This window comes from Micromys minutus (assembly GCF_963924665.1).
Source record: "Micromys minutus genome assembly, chromosome: 8".
NCBI lineage: Eukaryota > Metazoa > Chordata > Mammalia > Rodentia > Muridae > Micromys > Micromys minutus.
Genome location: NC_137977.1, coordinates 44,912,156 through 44,926,699, shown reverse-complemented (window position 1 = coordinate 44,926,699; position 14,544 = coordinate 44,912,156). Strand labels below are relative to the sequence as shown.

At 42.9% G+C, this 14,544-nt stretch overlaps 1 protein-coding gene across 1 annotated transcript in view; it reads right to left on the bottom strand.

Annotated features, from left to right (window-relative positions):
* Nucleotides 1-11,571, bottom strand: part of CHSY3 (chondroitin sulfate synthase 3) — a gene marked incomplete at both ends in the record, with an annotated part of 246,891 nt that extends 235,320 nt beyond the window's left edge. The window contains 2 exons of the mRNA XM_080919758.1: nucleotides 7,461-7,744; nucleotides 10,767-11,571. Coding sequence (XP_080775884.1) covers nucleotides 7,461-7,744; nucleotides 10,767-11,571 — 1,089 coding nt within the window. The remainder of the gene's footprint in view (nucleotides 1-7,460; nucleotides 7,745-10,766) is intronic.
* Between the last annotated feature and the right edge of the window lie 2,973 nt (nucleotides 11,572-14,544).

Here is a 14,544-nt window from a genome sequence, read left to right as displayed (position 1 = left end):
GCAGAGGTGAGCTAGAAGCCAGAGTCCTCCTCCTGGTTCAGGCCATAAGACGAAAAAGAAGGACTCATGACACACTGTAAGGGGGGCTCCACTGGCAAGTGAAAAAATCTGGCTATATGAGCAGAGCAGTTTAAATGTGCTTTAGCAAATGCATTTTTAGGATACCTACTCATCTACTTTCAAACACCCTCATTTCATTAAGAATTCATTTTGGTATTTGAAGATTTTTTACCTCATTAAGACAGCTTTTATTTTTAAGTATATATCCCCTTACATTTGGATTTGTCTTTGGAAAGTTTATCTGAAAATTAAATTATTATTTATGAAAAGAGACGTTTCTAACCATCTGCTCACAGTTATGTAATAGTGATTTAATTCTAGGTTCAGTTGTTTGGAAGTCCATTCAACCTCATCATCTTAACTCCTCAAATAAGATGGCTGTCCTGTCCTAGAGGTGACCAAGTGTGACTTCTACAGTGGTCCCCTACCTTCCTTTGATTACCTAAGTCACACAGATAGTCTCAACCAAAACCACAATCCATGTACATTTAGTTTTTAACAACAAGATACACACATTTCAAGCTATCGCTTTTCCCGCCTAATAGAAAAGATTTGAGACAGTTCTATTTTAGCCGCAGAGAAGTCTCGGAAGTACAATTTTTTCATTTCAAAATCAAATCCAGCAATACGCCAAACACTGTCGCACTTGATGACAACTGTGGTCTCTAAAGGGAATTCCATGAACAGCATCGCCCCTCTGCCTTCCAGCCCTCTGGTGTCTGTTGAGGGAAGTTATATAAAACTTCCAAGTGCACCCGCTACCTTCTATTAGCCGAGGTGCTGAGAATGTGGCCTGGAGCACCTCCACACTCCTTTCCATCTCTTGCTTCTTTCTATTAGGTCCTAATAGTCAGAATTATTATTTAATGTTCAGAAAACAAGAGCCATTATGTATTTTTATAGTTGTTACCACATGTTTCTGAGGTTTCATTTTCTTTCATTACTTTGAACTTTAACAGCTATGTCTCTTTTGTATGTATATTTAAGCCATCTTCTAGTGATACAGGAGTTTTTATAAGTAAATAAGTTGCCAAGAAAAATTAACAAATCAAAAAGAGATGGTTAAAAAAAATCTTCAGCTACTATTGAATGCAAGTGAAGAATGCAGCTGTCAAAATTAGAAACAGTAAATAAAGACTTGAGCATCTCAAAACAATTAAGAAATCAATTTCATTGTCTACTAGGCTCAAGACAGTGCCCATTGGGTTTTAAAGAATAAATCATGTTTATTCAGTTAATTCATAAACTTGTAGCACACTTAGTGAACTCTAATCTACAGTACAGAACAGCACTAAACACACAGGAGGGCTGGCCCTGGACTTTGCCCAGTGCGTTTCTTAGGAGATGAAATTAGAACCACACTGGGCCTGTGAGGCCTAACGGCTCTTCAGTTCCCACTTCCCTTGACTAGTTTTTGGTATTTGACATCAAATAATGACTCACACACCTCTGTGCTTTCTGTTCTTGTATCAGTTAAATTCCTTGAACAAAATGTCCATTAAAACTATACCTTTCTACAAAAGAAACATTGCACCACACAAACTGCACATCGATGTCTGGGGCATAGCCTTGAATATTTGCTAAGTAGAAAAACAGCTAAACTAATGTGTCTCAGGGAACACAGTTTCAGAGGACAAGACAATGAAAGTAGAACCAGAAACTGACTGGAGTTTTGTTTTTTTCAAGCAACTGTAATACTTACGACTTATTAAAGGAAGAAAAGCGTTTAAACCTGACAGGGGTGGGTGTCATGTTATCATTTTGTTTGTTTCCAGTTGTCTGGAGGCATCTTCAACTGCTGGAAATCATCTACTTAGAACACATAAGCTGTCTCAGGTCAGGTGATAAGGGATCAGTCAGCAGTGGGAACGCCCGAAGCTTACAGAGCACTGACATCTGCACTGTGTTTTTCATAACTTCGGGGGGTAATTTTACTTTTGTACAATGAAGAAAACAGGGCAGCAGCAAGAGAAGTTCACAGAGACAGTTTGGGTGAGTTCTTCTGACAAATGAGATGGAGAGAATGGAGCAGATTGAGAAGCATGCTGATATTAGGAAAGTCCAAAAGCAAGCAATCAAACAAACAAAAAAACAACAACAAAATACTGAATTTTGGATTAAAAAACAAATTCTTGTCTTAGACTTTGCCCCACATATCAATTAGTTGTAGGGGACAACAAACATTCTGATAACAGAGCTTAGGGCTGTGAGGGCTGGCTCCATGGCTAAGGTGTTTGCTGTGTGACCATGGAGTTCAGGTCCCCAGACCCAAAACGAAAGTCACATGTGGCAGCATGTTCTAGAATCCTGGTGCTCAGAACTGAGATGCAGAGTGGCCTAGTAGGTGAACTTTTGGTTCAGCGTGAGTGTCTCAAACAGATGTGGTAGTAAACATCTGGGGAGACACCCAACATCAACCTCTGGACTCTACACAGGGACACACACAAATGAGGACACTGGCATGTGCACACACCTGTACACACTCATTCATATACCAGTGAAGGTGGGGGAAGGCAGACAAAAATGACTGTGAAGAAAAAGAGGAGACCGAGGAGGAAGAAATAATAATTTACAAAGACCAGGAAGAAGCTAAGAACTATCTGAAAAGAAGGTAACAGCCTGGAGGGAATGGCTGAGAGACTTTAAACCTAAAAGATGCCAGGAAGACTATAATATAGTTCAATGCCACAGCTCTCTAGTGTTACCTAAAAGCCCAAGAGCAAGTCATGAAGCACATCCTTTTGTAAAATAATAAATTTCACTACAATGTTCATAGCCATTAATAGGCCAAAAATGAACGCCAGACTTCTCACATTAAGTTAGCCATGAAAAGAGTCAAATAAAATTCTGTTCAGTCATGGGAAATGGTTCTGAAAAACCACAGAAAAAATATTTTTAACCAATATAAAACTGGCTTCGGAAACAACATCTAGATAAATTATGTATCTTCCCATTGGCTTTAACTTACTACAAAAATCAAAATGAGAAAAACTAGCAGTCTTCAATTGATCCTTAATGATCAAAGGTAGAACTCACAGAGTAAGAATAATTAATGAAGTTAAAATTATTTTAATTATTAAGTACAAGTGATAGTACTAAACAAAAAATTCAATACTGCTAAAAATCTAAACATGAATGTATGAATAAGCTAATTTATAACAAAAATAGAAGTATACATGATACACAATGGAACTTCTAAAAACATTTAATTCTTCATTCTAAGAGACTGGAAAATTTTCTAGACCTCAGAGCCAGAGTGCACAATATACCTTAAAGCTACTTAAAACTGGTACCTACTGTGTCCTCAAACTCTTTATCTTGCTTTATAGACACCAGTGTAAGAATCTATACAACTTGCCTTCTGTTACCCATGTTAACAATTTTTACAACCTATGATAACATATCGCTTTAACCTTAAATTATGTGTTCTCCCATGCTCCTGGCCCAGGTAATGTGTGTGCATCATTTGCAAATACAGAAGCTGTGAATAACGTCCTAAAGTTGACTATAAATGTGACCATTTATGAATATTGGTTGGTAAACAATGATGCTCTGTATCTGGATCATTTGGGTTCAGTTGGAGCCAGTGGTCTAATCCCTTATAAAACTCTTTTAAAGAGGTTTGTAAAGCAGTGGTTCTCGACCCATAGGCACAACCCCCTCAGAGGTTAAAATAACCTTTTTGTAGGTTGCAAAGCTGATATCTGCACATCAGATATTTATATTACAATTCATAACAGTAGCAAAGTTACAGTTATGAAGTACCAACGAAAATAGTCTTGGTAGGGAGTTGCTACGTGAGGAACTTTGTTAAAGGGTCACATCATCAGGAATGTTGAGACCTGCTGCTGGAATGAGTGGCATTCCTTCCTCTGGGATGCTCTTTATACCCGTTTGTTAGGGACAGTCACACACCAGACAAACACAGACACAGACTCAGATTCAGACTCATATAGCAGACAGACAGAAGATAGAGGCACAGGAAACATGAGGTGGAGAGTTCAAATCTACACTCCATCTTGATCTTGATTAATCTACTTCCAAGAGAATTCTTTCATTTCTTTCCTTAATGTGACTTCCATTCATTATAGGTAACTCGAAATTAAGTACAACTAAGTATAATTGTCACAACCAAGTATTTAAAATATAAATTTTATTCTTTCATTTTATTGAAAGGGATCTCCTAAAATTTGTAGCTCAAGGGTTGTTTCCCTCAAAAAAAGGGGGGGGGGGTGTTGTTTTTTCAGCTTGGGCAAGGCATATAAGATAAATTCCCAGAGAAATCCTATTGTCCAATGAGACATAAAGAGAGCTGAAAACTACCTGCCTCTACCAAAGGAAACAGAAAACAAAACCTCCAATGCTAAGGCAATATTGAGAGCCTCCTAAAATGCCAGAGATTCACAGCACCCAAGTCAGAGTTTGGCTGGACATGTGACCTTAGCCAGCAGGAGGTGCCAATCAATTCTAGCACAGAGGGACACAACCAAATCATGTTCTAACAGGATCCAGTCCAGACACAGAACCTGGGGTATATGTGAGTACCGCAGCAATCTTCAAGGTGGTTCAGTATTAACAGCTTAGAAAACGATGTTCCAGTCCCAAGTCAGGAAGTATCAATCAATACTCTCCAGTGGCATTGGGTACTTTCTGTACCTCAAAAGACAAGCAAGTGGGGGAGTAGATGGGGAGAAGAGAAGAAGTCACCTGAAAGCAGAGTATCAGGATTTGATTGCCAGGCACTGAAGTTGTACATCACTGTCTCAAAGTCCCAAGGGTATCACAAGAGAAGGTTCCAGCTGTCTTAAGAGATGAGTTCTTCAAAACTAAGCAGATTGCCTGAGAAGACCACTTGAGTTCTTTGGGGGTTTGGGCAGTCACAAATAAATTGCTATAATTTTTACATAGATGTTTCTGTGTAAATGTAGGTTTTCATTTTACTAAAGAGTTTTGCTGTAATTTTGTTTTCTTTTTTTCAGGGATGGAGGGAAGGAAGTAGAGAGGGAGAGGAGGTTGTGTGTATGATGGGAAAATGGGAAAGCACTAACATCTTTCCTATCAAGACTAAGAAAAACTCAGTAAACAGAACTCTTGAAATGAATCTAGGCATTGTTTGAGACATTTTTCATTAAACATATATAGTCTAACCTGTTTAGGATTCTTGAACAATGCAGATTGAAATAATCTACTCCACACAGTTTCCTTTAATTTGGTTACATTATAATGCAATTTAGAAGCATTCTGGGTTTCACGGTCAGTTTACTCTCATCGGGTTCTTGGTATTTCTAAAATAAAACAATACAGTTTTCTCACTCTTTGTCAAAAAAAAAAAATCCTTAAAGCATGTAACATGTAATTAAAGGTTGTACTTTTTAGTTTGACTCTTGTGATAACCAAGAATCAACATTTCCAATGACTGGTGAGTGAATAAAATTTAAGAACCCATGTGACATGGCTCGTGATTGAATGCCACTAGGCAGGAAGCACAGCAGAAACATGGTGACCAGCATGTGTTGACAACCCCACACAAACTCAGCTTCTCAGCGTGGCATTTACACTCTGCAGATCAGGAGACTTTATATTTTTCCCAGTGCTAGAACAAAGTGTTGCAATGATCTGTTTCGTGTAGACTCTGAAGTCATGGATGGACAAGTGTCATTCCAAATGTAAACACACTGCAAAGGTGACAGGGAATATCACCAATGTAACACCTACAAGAGAGCCTGCACATCATGTGAGAATTTTCTTCTCAGGGAACATAGACAGATAAAGCATAAGGTAAAGACTGGACGTTTGTAGCAGAATCAATGAGACTGTGGGAGACAACGAAAGATACGTTTTGCTAGGGAGTTCTATTTAACTTAAGGCAATAAATTATCAAGAGTTCCATATTTCCCCTTTGCTTCCACTCATCCTTTCAAAATTGCTGAGGAATATCTTCACATGAAATTATTTTATATATTAAGTATTGGTTGTTTTCCAGATAATTTTACATTAGAATATTTCTTTTATCGAGTTCAGTAAAGTTGCCTTCCATAATAAAAGCTGTAATACTTTGGTGTTAATCTTCTTCTAAATACTGTTGTTTTACTTTTTGGATAGAGTCTGAAGATATAGCGCAAGCTAACCTCAAATTCACAAATCTTCCTCTTCAAGCTTGCAAGGGTTAGACTTAGTAGAAAAGATTACTGGAGCTATAGGACAGCTTTATAAAATCAAAATTGCTACTTTATTACTGGAAGCAATTACTTGTATAATCATCTTAATTTGCCTAATATAGATCCTAAATACATAATTATCAGTAAGTTTCCCCTTGTGTAATAATTATTTAAAATACCTCAATGAATTGTATCACAAGATATTTTTTTTAAAAAACTAAATAAAGAGATATTACATTCCTCAAAGGAAAAACAAAGGAAACTATGTAACTTTGAGAAACAATCATTTCACATGAAGCGTATTTTCCCTAAATGTATCCTCCCTGCTAAATTTATGAAGCTTTTGAAGATAAAGAAGTTATAATGCATTCTGTGTCCACTAGGAAGATAAAATAAAATTAAACTCCAAACAACTGCAAACCAAACTTCATTAAAATTGCAATGTATTATTTAACCATCAAATCAATTGTTACTAAAATTATCTTTCAGGAAAACTATTTTAAAGGACAGTTCATCTGATTTCAAAGCCAAATTCTAAAGGGAAAAAGCAATTCCAAAAATCTAATGGCCACGAATGTCAAAACAGCCCATACCATTTCACATTTAAATAATTCTGGCTTTTGATAAGTTGTCACAAAAACAGGCATAAATAAAGTCTTGAGAACAAGTGAAAATAAGTCATGTGACACCCTCAGGCATTTCCCCAGATTACTCACACACTATCAAATAAAGCCATAAAATGCTAGAAGTGAGCTTATCAGGAGTGATATATTGCTGACCTTCCCCCAAAGGGTTCGGTTCCCACTAGAACATTCTCAAGGACCCCACAAGTTAGCACTATGAAAACAAAGAGCTGTTATTATGTAAATAAAGAAGAAAACAGGTCAACAGATAACAAAAATTATGTAGAAAGAACTGCAATTGGCTCTTTGGTTAGAGGCAGGAAATGAATGCACATGCATAGAAACACCAAAAAAGTAAACAAAATGGGGTGGGGGACTTGAATTCAGTGGCCTAGACATAACCAAAAGTTTGCTTCCAGTTAAGGTTCATGCTAACAAAAGCCCAGCGAGGCTTTGGGTCTATTAAGAAAGATGCATCCTGCAATAACTTCCAAATCTGTAAAGTCAACTACCATGATTTTTAAGAAAATAGAAGTAAATAATACACAGGACCTTGTCCAGGATGCAAAATGGCTTGCATCTGTAATCCATGAATATCCCCTCACACCCTAAGGCTTACCTCATAAGACCAGACACACTGCGTCCCACCGAAGCGCCGAACGCACCTTCCTACTTCTACGTCCTCATGGGTCGTGTACATTTCTCTGAGGCATTCACCAATATGAGGCACCATCCGCCTAAGAACCTCTCTGCTGAAGATCATGCCCGGTCCTCCCATGCAGAAGTTCTCCCCTGGCTCCAGCCCCAGCTTTCCGAGTTCCTCCGTGTTCCCCAGGCCAGTCTGTCCCAGGTAGAGAGGCTTGCTGCTGTTTAGAGATCTTAGAAATTCTTCTAACTTATCACCTGAAAGGAGAAAGCTGAGAGTCACCCCCTGTCCTCCTTTCACAAGTAATTACCATGTTCAATGGAGTGAAAGAACTTCCACCATTTCTCTCAACCTCCTCGTACACTTATACCACTGGGAAGAAGAAGAAACGATTCTCCTTTCTGTCATTTTGTTTGTATTTACTATTTTATCTATTTAGATTTCAAATGTTCCCCCTTCGCAGACCCAACCTAAAGTTATGGGTATTTCTTAAACCTTAACACAATTTTAATGAATCTGTCATTCAGTTTCAGCAGATGGGAGATCTACAAGGGAAATAAAGACTGTTTATTAGTACATTTGAAGTAACAAAAATTCCCAGAAATGCAACATGCTATGGAATGCTGATACTTGGTGTTTGTCTGGCAACCTGTCCATACCTGTTTAATGGTTTTCTTTGTATGTGTTTTTGTGTTTATATACTTATGTGTGGGGATATAACATCACATTCAGGCACAGGGAAGCCAGAGTTCAACCTTAGGTGTTCTTCCTCTGGTTCCAAGCACTTTGTGTTAGAAGATTGTGTTTCTCATTGGCCTGGGTTTATTTCTGGATAGTGTCTTTTTCACTTGTCTGGAGCTCAGCAAAAAGACTAGACTGACAGGCCAGAGAGCTCCATAGAGTGTTCTACCATATCTGTTACACTTTTCTTTCTGACACAGTCTTGGGGGATGTAACTCTGGTCCTGATGCCTGCAAGGCAAGCAATTCACCTATTAAACTACCTCCTTAGCTCCAATATCCAACACTTTTTTAATATAATAATTGACTTGATTCGGTGTTTCTCATTAGTTAAACTTCAGTTATATACAAACTAAATTATTTAGGGGGTGATTTAAATGAAACTGAATCTGGGAAGGCATTGTTTTACAGAAAGAAAATCATGAACATTGCAACAAAAATAATGAGATATACTGACTTGTGGATGGTAAGTAGATCAAAAGAAAGAATTTAAAATAAATTCCTATAGCTATAAAAATTCAAAACATAACAAAAAGAAAAACCATTATACTTAATCTTTACACACCAAGAAAACTTTGACTAATTCCAGGTTACATCTTGTTTTATTTACATGTACTTTATGCTCATTGTAACTAGTAAGATCTTAATGCACACTATCAAACCTTTAAAAATATCAAGTACTGACAAAAATGTATTTGTATACTTTTATAAAAAATGCTTAAAATCTGTACATTTATCTTTGTTTTTTAAAATAAAGTTGATCAATTAAAAAAAATTCAAAACATTTGATATTTTATATAGCCTCACTTCAGAATAAGTTATCACCCTCTGCAATATTCTGATTCAGCCTTGGTCCTCTCATTTTTAATGGACGGGGCATGTGGCCACTATCTCCATCCCATGCCTCACACTCTAGCTTTCAGCAAGAATATTTCAAACCAAAACTGGATTTTTAATAGAAATGCCTTTTAATTTTAATAGAAACAGAATGATGCATTTCAAGGATTGGAGGGACAATGTATTCCAAATCATTAAAACAATGGCCGGCATAGGTCCTATCAATGTACACTGCAAAGTACTACCTCTTTGCCAGGAATTCTTTGTGATTTTGATGAGAAATAGAAGATAATTACCCTAAAGTCTAGGTTTATCCTAAACTCAAGGCAGTGAGCAGAAGGCAATACTTCTGAAAAGTACTTTTTCTTTGACTCCCCCCATAAACAAGACATTTGAGGAATGCAATCATAATACACGTGTTTGCATGTAGCTATCAAAATCTCTCATTTCAAATGGCACCACAGAGGTCTGTCCGCTCCTCCCCCTTAAACTCAGAACAACTCTGTTAACAGGACATCAACTCCTTGCCCCAAAGAAGACCTTTGTGTTTACCTGCCCTTGTATTATGTGAAGGGTATTAACCTTGATCATGACCAAGTCATAGATCTACCAGTAGCCAGCACAGCTGAGAAGAAGCTGCACTCCTTAGAATAAGAAGCTGGGAATACAGAAAGCAGACAAGTCTTGTTTCTTTTTTTGCAATCTTTTCCCATCTTTTCCACTGCCTGAACCAAAAAGTTGACTCCTGAACTCTAAGAAACTTTGAGCTATTGAGCTCTGGAATCCTCTGAGCAGAACTGCTAACACTATGCATAAAAAGCTGCCCCTTTCTTTTAACACTGACAAAGTTTCCTCATGCTGTGTCTGTATCTCGTGGTCTAGGTCGTTCTAGACTCTGTACAAACACTGCAGCCACCAAGATCAACTGGAAAGGTTCGTGTGTGTGATGTGGCTTGCAGGTGGGCACCAGGGTCTGTACAAATACACTGTCAACCCCTCTTCCTCACCTGGCCCTTGGGGAGTCCCACCCATTGCCGCTGGGTTTTATTAAAATGTGGCAGAGAATAGGCGCTTGGCTGGAAGGAACAGCACACTGGGCCAGTGGGTGTATTCAAGGTCTCGATGTGGGGCAAGTTTCTAAAAGCCACAGAATGTTCAAACAAGGATCTGGGACAGTAAAAGATGGCTATCCTCAACTGCAGCTGTCCTAAAACTGCTCTAGATTAAGCTGAAACAAAGGAGCGCGGTAGTAAAACAAGGTAAAATACCAGCCCTGCTCTAGCCAGCATCTTGCTTGCATCTTGCTATCCTCTAGCCAGGACACGCCCCTCTGGACAGATTTGGGAAACTATCACCTACTGGGAGCTTGGGGGAGGGGCGGGAATGGCTTTTGGGTTCGCTCTGAGGTCCCTTTCTTCGCTTTCTGAGTGGAGACCCAAGCCAGATGAGAGAAACAGCTGCAAGAGCGAGGGAAGTGAATACAGCTGAGCAGGTATGAGGAGGGTCCAGACTGCAGGAGAGGAGGCGCAGGCTAAGAATGATGGGTGGATGCTAGAGGTGGGGATAGCAGGCCAGGGGGCTGCAGAAGCCCAGGGCAGGTGCTGGCAGAGAAGGGGTGGAGGAGGTGGGTAGGGGCTGGGGTTAACAGCAGAAAAAGGAATCGGGAGGTGGGCAGGGGGAACAGCTAACACTGGGAGGTCACCTTTGATGTAGACATCGTCGTCGGCGCGCATGAACCACTCATACTTGTCTAGATAGTGGTCGTGCATGTACTTGATCATCATGAAGGACTTTTTCTGGGGAGGGTAGGAATCGTCGACCCCCGGCAGCGCGATGACAGGCAAAGGTGGCGGGGGCTGGCCGAGCGCAGCACTGGGAAGCTGCTGACTGGAAAAGAACTCCACGCGGCCAGGGATGAAGCGCGCCCAGGTCCGCTGCGCGGCCAGCGCGCGACTGCCCAGGTACTTCTGTGCGGTCATCACACCCACGTACAGGAAGTCCCCGGGTCCGGAGGTCGGGGCAGCGGCGCCCCCGTCCCCGCTGCCGTTGTGGCTACTCCCCGGCCGGCCACCCTTCTGAGGGCCAGCCGCGCCCCCGTCCTCCTCCGGTTCTCCTTTGGCAGCTGGAGCGCCGGGAAGCGCCGTCGCACCTTCGGGCTTGTGCCCTCGTCTCCTCTGCGGCATCGGAGCCGGTTGCTGCCAGGGACTGCTCCGAAAACTGGGACCTCCGGGCGCCGCCTCCGGCCGCTGAGAACCCGGGAGCTCGTGGCTGGCAGGGGGCGGCGACTGTTCTAGCCGGGGCCGGGACTGGGGCTGGGGGAGCAGCTGCTGCGCGTCCGCGCGGGGCCCGGTAGCCGAGCGGCCGTAGTAGGAGCAGAGACTAGAGCCGCGTCGCCTCTTCTCGCTCAGCTCGGCCACCCGGGGGGCGATGAGCCAGGACGCAGCCGTGAAGCCCAGGACCAACCCCAGCGCCACGCTCACCCACGGGCGGCGGGAGCGCACGGCCATCGCAGCAGCTCGGAACACGGAGGCAGAGTGGGCGATGTGGGCGCTGTCGCGGGTCCCTTAGACGAGCTGCCTCCCGGGCTGGGTATCACCGCGCCCCTAGCCCGGGGCAGTGGAACGCAGTCTGCGCGCCGACGCGGGCAGGCTCTCCGCAAGCCGAGCTGCGCTGCAGCTCCCGGCGAGGTGGCAGCTCTGCTCCGCGCTGGGGCTCCCGCCGAGGGTCGGGAGTGAAACTTCGGCAGCGGCGGAGGCGGAGGTGGCGGCGGCAGCGGCCGCGAGAGGAGCTGCAGGAGGAGGAGCGGCGGCGGCAACGCGTCCGCTTCTCGGCTGCCACCCTGTCACAGGCGCGCCTGGTCCCTCCTCCTTCCGAAGCCTCCGCCCTCACTCCCCGCCTCCCTCCCGCCCGCTGCCCGGCTCGGGACCGGCCCGAAGGAGGAGCCACCCACGTCCTGGCTGCCAGGCGTGGGGAAGCGCGGGCCGCGGTATTTCCCCATCACCCGCCCTTGGACGCCCCCCAGCCTGCGCTTGGGTCGGCCATCCTCCTCTCCGGAAGGAAACGACGCCTGTGCGGCCACCTCCGGCTTCCAGCGTCGCCGTCCCCTAGTATCTCCTCCTCTGGCTCCATCCACACTGGGTCCCGTCCCGCCCCCACCCCGCCCTCTAGACACTGCTTCCCGGGCCGGGGCTATGCTCCTCCCAGAGCCTCTGCCCCGCTGGGTTTTTCCAGGGAGCTCGGACGCCCGAGTCCCCTGCAAGCTCTCACTGCTGTGGGTGGGCTCCCCTCCCCCACCCCCAGCCCCCAGCCCGTAGCGTCCTAGTGTGACCCTCTCCCACCTCTGGTCTGAGAAGCCACTTCAGCGGTTTTGGTGCTTAGTGGCTACACTTCGGTTGCCACTGTGCAGCGCCTTCTCTCTCTGCTCACTGCCTGGAAACGAACGGGTCAGCCCCAGCCTAGCCGCCCTACCTGAGTCTTTCTTACCCTCCCTCCCATGGTTAGAGCATCAGCTACACTTGGTGTCTTCTGAGGAAAAAAAAATCTGAGACTGGAAATTTGCTCTTCGAAGGCTGGGAAAGAGGAAGGCGAACAGGGACCGGGAGAAGGTGTTCAACCCCCAATGAACTTGTAAAGATTGTCCTCCACCTGTTGACTTGGGAAATGTGGGACTGCCTAATAGTCCCCTCCTCCGCTCTTCGGGTAGTCTCTTGTGTGGAAATAAGCGTGAATCATTTTCTGTCTGGGAAGAAGACTATAGGACCGGCAAATGATTACAAAATGCGAACAAATCAGAAAGACTCAAAGAACCAAACTGAGGAAATGCTCATCCCAGCAAACTTAATCATAAAATAAAATAAATTAAGAGGTGTAATTTTTGTTCTTGCCTATTCGGATACGCTGACAGGAGCTCGTTCATCTCTCTGGAGAAGGAGCCTAAAATGGTTAAATTGCGTTGGCCAAAATTATTTTAATAATATGAAGAAATTATCTGAAAGTGAGTTATATTTCTGAAGGAGACATTTCAAATTTGTTCCTTGGAGGTTGCGTATCTAACCATATACAGTCTGGTGTGTCTGACATCCCAAACCTTTTACTTCTCAAATTTCCGTGTTCTGCTTTGTACATCAACCTCAACGGGGATGGTATTGAATGGCATCAGGCAGAATGGCTCTGTGGAGCAAGATGCTGGCACCATCTCTGGAACAGTAAGTCTGCCTGGAACCACTACAGGTCGTTTCTTTCCATGCCAGTCACTGGCTGAGCATGAGCCCAGCTAACTAAAGGTTGCTCCTGCTTGAGAGTGAACCTCCCTTCCCTTCCACATCTGAGGCTTGCCCTGAGACTCATGGGAATGAAGATCATCCTATTCTTTTCAAAGTCGAATTTCAACCAGGAAACAAAGCTAGCCAATCAAGCAGGACTCTTCTGGTTTTCAATATATTTTTGCCATGTTATTTTTCATGTAAGTGTTAACTCATAGACTTCTGCTATAAGGAATATTCTGTATCACTCTCATGGTAGCCAGTAACTATGTAAGATTTGGGGACACATGAGTTGCGGCCAGTGTGACTAAGGATATGTATTTTCAGTTTTATATAACTTCAATTGGTTTTGATTTAAATCGCCTCATGTGGTCAGCTGCCCTATGATGGGTAGTACATTTTCAGAGTTTCCCAATTTCATGTGGTCAGTGGTTGAGAACCATGTCTGCTTTACACATCAGTGAACTCCCCTAAACAGCTCTTAGCTGCTCTTCATTCTAAGGGGTTGGCCTACAAAGCCATTAATTAGGCACAGATAACTCACTCAGGACCTGTTTAGAATAATTGAGATCTTAACTCCATTTATTAATTTTCTTAACAAGCATGTGTAAGCCACTGCATACCACTCAAAGCAGAGGGCTTTGGACTTGGAGACTTCTGCCAGATAATTGCTGCCTCCTGTTGGAGTTTATTGTGCAGACACTGAAGTGTAGGTGGAGTTAACACCCCTCTGCAACATATCCCGGTATTGATAAGTAGTAGGCTGGAGAAACACAATCCTCTTGAGAGTATTTTAGTACTTTAATACATCAGCTTGGGACTCGGGAAGGCACAAGAAGCTTCTTGTAATAAAATGGAGGTTTTGAAGCAGTATCCAACGTTACCTGTGAGATTTGGGGGACCAGCTTAAAAAATCCTTTGAGCTTTAGATTTCTTTCATGAATGTCAATTTCTGTGAGAATTTATCAGCACACTGAATGTGTGAGTACAGTCTGCAGAGCCAGGGAATGTTAGTTCTTACCCATCTGATCTCTTCAAACATTACATCATTTTCATATTTACTTTGTTTTATAAAATGTGTGTGTGTGTGTGTCCGTTTCTATATGAGCTCCCCCCTTCAAATGTGTGGGTTTCAGATATCAATCTCAGTTCATCCGGCTTGGCAGCTTTTACCACTGAACCACCTTGTTGGCCATCATTTATATGTTTTATCCCTTT